The sequence below is a fragment of the Epinephelus moara genome, chromosome 7, assembly GCF_006386435.1.
Source record: "Epinephelus moara isolate mb chromosome 7, YSFRI_EMoa_1.0, whole genome shotgun sequence".
Classification (NCBI taxonomy): Eukaryota; Metazoa; Chordata; class Actinopteri; order Perciformes; family Serranidae; genus Epinephelus; species Epinephelus moara.
In genome coordinates this window covers 31040625-31048778 of record NC_065512.1, presented here as the reverse complement: position 1 = coordinate 31048778, position 8154 = coordinate 31040625, and the positions used below count along the sequence as shown (strand labels likewise).

At 41.7% G+C, this 8154-nt stretch overlaps 1 protein-coding gene across 1 annotated transcript; it reads right to left on the bottom strand.

Annotated features, from left to right (window-relative positions):
• Positions 1 to 4082: 4082 nt before the first annotated feature.
• LOC126393518 (olfactory receptor 142-like) lies at positions 4083 to 5043 on the bottom strand. Its single transcript, XM_050049707.1, has one exon. It carries the CDS (start codon positions 5013 to 5015, stop codon positions 4083 to 4085), a length of 933 nt encoding a protein of 310 aa, XP_049905664.1. The 5' UTR covers positions 5016 to 5043.
• Between the last annotated feature and the right edge of the window lie 3111 nt (positions 5044 to 8154).

The window sequence follows — 8154 nt, the reverse complement described above, 5'->3', positions numbered from 1 at the left end:
ACGCTTTTGCTATCAAAAGCGTTTGATATATTGACTTGTATCAATAAAAAGTGCAGCACTAGATTGTTGGCTATCCACAGCCTCAATGATGTCATTCGTTACTTTAAGGGCAGCACTAACAGTGCTATGCTGTTTCCTGAACCCTGGTATTTCGATAAAATACCATTTGAATCTAAAAAATCCTTTAGTTGACTAGAAACAAGCTTTTCAAATAGTTTTGCTAAAATACACAGTTTGGAGATTGGCCTATAGTTAGTTACTTTAGAGGAATTGCCACCTTTAGGCAGAGGAAGAACAAAGGCCGATTTCCAGACTTTTTGGGTTCTCATTGCTGGTTAAAATACACGACAGGGGCTCAGCGATAAACTCAGCAGCAAGTTTAAGAAAATAAGGATCCAGTTTATCAGGGCCTGCTGACTTCTTAGAATCCAGTTGCTTTAGCACATTGTGAACCTCAGAGACAGACAGGCATAAACTGAAATTTGTTATCCATGGATTTACATGAAAAAGGTGACCCATGGTCAACTGCACTATCTTCTTTATATGACAAGAAGATTCAAATAAAAAAACAGCAGAAATGAAATGTTCATTAAAACAATTAAGCATAGCTGTCTTATTGGTCAAAAAACATGAATCTTTCACAATGTGGGGTGGAAAGTTACTTGAGGATACATGGGCAGAAGTGGATTTGATTACTTTCCAAAACTTCTTGGGGTCATTTAGGTTTTTTGACGTTTCAGAGAGGTAAAACTCAGATTTGGCTTTTTTAATAAAGGAGGTGCATTGATTTCGGAGCTGTCTAAAACTGAGCCAGTCAGTCTCAGTTTTGCTTGTTCTAGCTCTAGCCCAGGCGATATCCCTTTCCCTGAGAAGACTAGAGAGCTCAGGAGTAAGCCAAGGATTATTTCATCCTTTCACTCTGAATTTGTGAAATGGAGCATGTTTGTTTACAATATTCAAGAAACCATCTGCAAAGAAGTTCCAGGCCAGCTCAACATCACCCATGAGGGAGATTCTGTCCCACTCAAAATAAAAGAGATCATTAAGAAAAGCTTGCTCAAAAATGTTTAAAATCTCTTTTAATGAGAAGTTGAGGTTTAGTCTTGGGTAGTTTTGAAGATCTAACTGCTGCTATAATGCAGTGATCAGTCAGATCATTTGCAAAGACACCTCTCCCTGAGAACTTGTGGGGGGCATTCGTTAGAATTCAATCAATTAAGGTTGATCTCTCGGGATGTTTAATATTAGGTCGGGTTGAACTATCAATTAGCTGAGTAAGATTTAATGAATCACAGACAGCTTTTAGACCATCAGATACTGATGTCAGCCAATCAAAGTTTAAATCCCCAACAAGAAGCAGCTCATCTGATTCCGACTCAAGTCTCGTGAGATGTTGGGCTAGCGAGGACAATGCTTCATTGATAGCTGAAGGCAGTCTATAACATCCAATGACAGTGAGAGACTGACCTTGAACAAGCTCATTTTTCAGGGCAAGGAGTTCAAATTGCTTGCTAATAGAGACAGGGAAAAACATAGTCGACTTTATTTTGGTTTTTGTGTAGATGGCTACACCACCACCTTTTCTGGGGCAATCACGTCTAAAAACATTGTAGCCCTGAATAAAAACATCCTTGTCTGAGGTCGATTTAGTAAGCCAAGTTTCAGACAAGACCAGGATATCTGCATCTGTTCTGTGAGCCCAGATTCTAATGTTATCCATTTTTTTAAGCATACTGCAGGCATTTATATGACTAACACCCAGGCCGGATCTAGCTTTAAAGTCATCCAGGGTGTTAATGGAATTCAAGATAGGACCTTGGCTGGGATGAACATTTCCAGAGATAAACAGTAAAAATAGGATCATACATCTCTGTTTAGTGTTTGCACTATGAGGAAGTTTGTGTTTGGAATGTAGCATGACCACAAAATCAACGAGAGAATTCCCAGAGAACACGTAACAGCTTTCCAAAACAGAAACGCACATAGGGCAGAGCAGTTCAGAGGCGTCCAGAGAGTCCGCGAGACAAAGTCCCGGCTTCTGCGCATGTAGAATGGGCAAAGCGCTGGTATGTGCGTTGGGCAAAATCGCTGGAGAGTGTACCTGCACGAGTATACTCTCCAGCGAGCGTCAGGTTGCCCATTGCCCCAGAATGTCAGTGCATCAAGGAACGTGAGAAGGATGTACATTGTTTTATTATCCCGTGCACTTTCCAGCAGAAATATCGCTGAACAGTGTCTAATGGGCACAGTTTGGGCTAGTAGAGTTGCACAGCTCAATTCGCCAATGGGAGTTGGGGGAAGACCTCTCGTCATCGGGCCAAGGGGGTATCCCGAGAGTGATGTCACTCACAACCAGGAAATCAGAGCCGGCAACGCTGTGAATAAAATAATGTAATCAGGATCGATCTAGGCCTCAAACGATAGCCCAAATACACAGAATCACAGGTGAGCTCGGAAAGAAGCACTTCCCTTTGTCATGCAGAGATCAGACCCATCAAAGTCATGCAGCGATATTCGTCATCCAGCTGAGTAGGCTCCGCAACCCGCCAGGCTGGACAATGAATCAGTGCTGCAATAAATGAATTAAAATCAGGACCATTGCGGGCCGAATACAGACATTATGAAAACTGCAGCATTTGAGGCGGATAATAACCACTTCCCTTTGAAATGCGAAGTTTGGGCCCATCAGAAACAAGCAGTGATTCAGCAGCTTCGATTTAGCTCCAGAGGATAGGCAGGCTCCATAGTCCAAACGGTGCAATCCAAGTCGAGAAACTTCACTTAGAATCCCATCTTCAGTTGAAAATAAAGCCTAGTATATCGCACGCAACTTAACTCCCATTAAAGAGACACATTAAAAGTCACACATATGAGTAAATATGCTGAACCATTGTGATGGACTCAGAGTTTGCAGTGACGCCAATTATGTTCGGCCTCGTTAGTTCACCGCACGGACCGTTTTTAACATGGCAACAACTGCAGCCGGCTCAAATGTGATTAGTCAATATCACGCAGACTACAAACAGCCTACAACCGGAAACCAGGGCTCTTCTGCTCTTCTTCCAGAGGCAAGATCTCTGGGGTTTGCCTACAGACTCTACGTTCACTGAATGTAGAGTCTGTATATAGAGACTACAGTAACACTGAATACCCCCAATGTTACAAGGCCTATTGAACTATCAGGTAAAATAATTGCAGATAGTTTTAGTTTTGTTTAATGAGGTTTATTGGACAATATGTAATGGTTACAGTGGAAAGCCTATGCACATTATAGTAAAGCACACATCAACACTGGAAATAGAGTTTCTGAAAATCTTCACCTGCCCTTTGTTTTACAAAAGGTCCATTTTCAGTAACCTAATCACAGTTTGCTTGTGGATAAAAGGTCAAAACATGTAGAAAAATACCCCTGCACATGTGAACTCAGCCTTAGTTAGACAGGTCCAATGGTCATTTGTTGTTCTAAAGGGGCGAGATGTTCTGACAAGCTTTTTTTAAATACTCCTTCATCATCAAGTTTGTCTTTTATTTCTTAGTGTTTCATTTGTGTATGTTTAATCACAAGCAGGTTAATTACAAATATAGGATGATATATTTTTCAGATTTTATCATATTTATTTTATTCCTTAATATGAGAAGACATACAGTCATGTAGCCCCAGAGTGGATTTTGTGAATTAATAGAGCAAAGTGTGTTGTCTGAGATGTGTACACACAACAGTGTAAACCACTGTACAATAAACAGACTAGGGTAAATGTGAATAAAGTAAATAAACTAAAGAAAATGCTTATAGAAAGTACATATTTTATAGAATCATCATTTTATTATTATTTTTTTGGAGTGCTACCAGATAAAAAAGAGGCATATGATTCAGCAGCCGAAATCCTGAAGGTAAATTCTACATTCATAAATTCAAATTTCCAGGCTAAATTTTCAGCTTAAAAGACATCCTTCAAGACATAGCTAACATTTGGTAAATGTGCAAAACCTCCATTCTTCAGTCTGATGATTTAACTCATAAACAAAACACCCACCAGGTTAAGCAGTGCATATTTCATTTTAATTTATTAATTAAAATCAACTTAATATTTGTTTTTAAAAGTAATAACATGCAGAAATCTGTTCCGAATCTTTGTCAATTTGAAACCATAAATGAGAGGATTTATGACGGGGGGTATGACAAGAAATTGTATTTCAATAAAGTTTTGAACAATCTGAGGTAAATCTTTTGAACCAAATCGCATGTTCATGAGATCAAAAACTATTGTTACAAGGAAGGTGAGTAAGGAGGTTAAATGTGGCACACATGTTTGCATGAACTTCCTCCTGTTCTCTATTGAATTCACACATGTTTTGATGAGATACATATAAGACCAAACTATAAAGAAACCATGGAAGACATAAATGATTATTGTAATGTATGCAACAATACCATTAACCATAGTATCAGCTGGGAAACAAGCAAGTTTAACAATCATCCAATTCACACAAAATATTCTGGCCATAAATGGGCTGCATAACTTTAATCTAGATGTCAGAATAACATTTATGCCCATAATGCAAAAAGGTGCTAACCACGACAAACACACTATCGTTAAGAGTCTTTGCTTTGACATAACACAATGGTAGTCTAGAGGTCGACATATAGCCACATATCTGTCATACGCCATGACTGCAAGAATAGACAGGTCACTGCAGGCAAATGAATACATTACCAGAGCCTGAACATGGCATCCAGCATAAGAGATAACATGAACAGGAGAAAGCAGATCCCAGAGGAACTTGGGGTAGAAACCTGCTGTCCCATAAAGCCCATTCATGCAGTTCACACACAATAGAATATACATTGGCTCATGCAGGTTTTTATCCAAGATGATGATCACAATAAGAGCAACATTTACCAGCAAAATGAAAAGGTAACACAGTAAAGTGAGGGAGAAGAGAACAGCTCGGTGGTTCGTTGTCTCATTTAAACCTGAAAGTACAAACAGTGTTATTAGAGAGACATTATCCATCCTGGTGAGAAAAACTATATTTTCTCCTGTGTTGTGTACCTCCGTGGTGACTTTTCCCTCATCTCACTGTTATTAATATCTTGTCTGACTACAGCAACATGAGCTGGGGACCAAATCAGCCAATCAACATTCAGAAAGAGCTTCTCTCTTTTTTCAGTGTGCAGCAATTTACTGTACAGGCAATGCAAAGCAGTGAGCAACACAAAACCCAAAAGCACTAGGACTGCTGAAGTTTCCACCAATGTTATTTTTTCAAGCTTGCTGTTTTATCCAAACTAGAGTTCTACACAGGCCTAAAATTAAGACCAAGAATTGGCCTGTACTCACATTTTTCACACCTGACCTAACCTAACCAGGTCCTCCGTGCCAGAGGTCTTCCAGCTAGGACTGATGGTTCTACCATGGCCTAAATTAACTTGTACCATCAAGCGCATGAGCACCTCAAAGTGCCATGGCCAACTTCAGCTCCTCGCCAAAAGCAAGCTCAGCTCGTGTGCAGTTTTTGTCCCCCAGCAGCTGACAATGTTAAGACACAAATTGCCTGTTATCCCTGACTTTGTACTGGAGCTCCCACAGTCCTGAGCATCACCTAAGGCTCCACTCTCACTGCTGCTGGGCTAAGCAACAACCGTCCATTGGATGAGATACTGACTGTCCATCAGGTACAGGAACCCAAATTGGCAAGCAACAAACACACTCTATCACCAGTAGAGTGCAAATTTTCTGCCTCTCAGCCGGTATTCCTCATTGGAATATCTGAAAATGCATGACTATAATACACAAGTCAGCAATAACAATGTAGCTGGTGCGCTACTGAGACATCAGCGTAATAGCTAGCGTTTTTTTTTTTTGTTATACTTTTTATAAAGAAAAGGACCATGATACTTTAAAACGTCATTTAACTAAGATAATATGATGGTAAGAATCGTTTTAAATCTTTATTAATTAAGAAAATACATTTGTGGATTTCATTTGTTGCTTGTGCTGCCATTTTGCTGATGATTTCACATGATACTCTGTTTTGAGTGTGCCTCTGAAAAACCTCCATTTGGAGGGCCATATAGCCCTAACACTTCGTCCTACCCCTATATCCAAACAAGAATCCAGACATTCCTGGACATGAAGAAGTGGAAAGGGGTGTATTGGGATTGGGCTATGGTCTCATTGAATGTTAGAAAATCTCATGCCTGGTGGATACAAGTTGTGTTCACACTAGTGTTTTGAGGTCATTATTTAAAGTTCTCTGTCCATGAGAAACCTTGAAAAATAACAGTAAAATGGATGCATTGCTTTTTCATTTTCTTCTTTCAGTCGACAAACAACAAAACTGTTCAATACTGCCATTACTTGGTAAGGAGTAGAACATGCTCAGCCCAGTTTCTCTGCTGTATCTTAGCTGCTTAAACCTCCAATTTGTCACAACTATATGTTGCCTGCATAACACTGACAAAAGATGTATCATATAAATTTAATTGTTAGTGATATTAGCAGGGCAGTTTCACTGTCAGCAATGCTTTTACTTTAAATGAGGCATAGTGTCTTTAGAAAGAAGCTCTATACAAGCAGTAGATACACTGAAACATAAAATGTAAGCTCAGATGTGCTAAGACTGACAGATTTTTTGTTCGCTTTTTTGCATTTCTTACAATTCTTAATCATTTTAATAATTTAAATTGAATAATAATTCCAAAAGACTTCAGGACTCAAAGCTACCGAAGACTTTATCACTGCCATGACCTAAATCTTTATGTCAAAACTACAGAAATGTTTTTTTTTTATTCACTTGTTTTTTATTACAATATAACAAATAGCCAATACAACATTTTATAGTTCACATTGAGTGTTTGTATCACCGCCCCCCTCCCTATGACCCCCCTCCTTCCTCCCTATCACCATCATCCCCACCCCCACCCCCACCCCTTCTCCACCCCCTCCCGTCCACCAACCAACAGGCAAGTCATACCTACACAGACAGAGCAGTACCATTTAGACAAAAGGTCTTTCAGTTTAGATATTAGATTAGTCCAAATTAGAGATGTGTTGATTCTTGCTGATGATAATTCAAGGTAAGAAATATCCAAAAAGCTCAGAAGCCAGTGAATACTTGAGATATCGTGGGGAGGCTTCCATGAGCTATGATCTTCTTGGCTGCAGTTAGACCTGCCAGCCAGACTTTGCGTGCTTTTCTGTAAGAAAAGGGTGGGACTTGTCATTTAGAAGATGTACAGCTGGGTCCATTGGTTATTGCGCACTCATTAACCCTGCAAGAGTCTTAATAATCTCATCTCGTCTCGTCTCGTCTCGTCTCGTCTCGTCTCGTCTCGTCGTCCTCCGCTTATCCGGGTCCGGGTCGCGGGGGCAGCAGCCTCAGCAAAGAAGCCCAGACAGTCCTCTCCCCAGCCACCTCCATCAGCTCTTCCGAGGGAACCCCGAGGCACTCCCAGGCCAGCCGGGCGATGTAATACCTCCAGCGTGTCCTGGGGCGGCCCCCAGGTCTCCTCCCAGTTGGACATGCCCGAAACACCTCCCAAGGGAGGCGTCCGGGAGGCATCCTTACCAGATGCCCGAACCACCTCAACTGGCTCCTCTCGATGTGGAGGAGCAGCGGCTCTACTCCGAGTCCCTCCCGGATGTCCGAGCTCCTCACCCTATCTCTAAGGCTGAGCCCAACCACCCTGTGGAGGAAACTCATTTCGGCCACTTGTACTCGCGATCTCGTTCTTTCGATCACTACCCAAAGCTCGTGACCATAGGTGAGGGTTGGAACGTAGATTGACCAGTAAATCGAGAGCTTCGCTTGCTGGCTAAGCTCCCTTTTCACCACAACGGACCGGTTAAGCGTCCGCATCACTGCTGATGCCGCACCAATCCGCCTGTCAATCTCCCGCTCCATCCTACCCTCACTCGTGAACAAGATCCCGAGATACTTAAACTCCTCCACCTGAGGCAGGACCTCCCCCCCGACCTGGAGTGGGCAATCTACCCTTTTCCGGCTGAGGACCATGGCCTCAGACTTGGAGGTGCTGAATCTCATCCCAGCCGCTTCACACTCGGCTGCGAACCGTCCCAGCGAGAGCTGGAGGTCACTGTTCGATGGAGCTAGGAGGACCACGTCATCCGCAAATAGCAGGGACGAGAT

Coding starts and splice junctions, on each gene's coding strand:
- LOC126393518 (XM_050049707.1), bottom strand. CDS start 5,015: ATGGATAATGTCTCTCTAATAACACTGTTTGTACTTTCAGGTTTAAAT.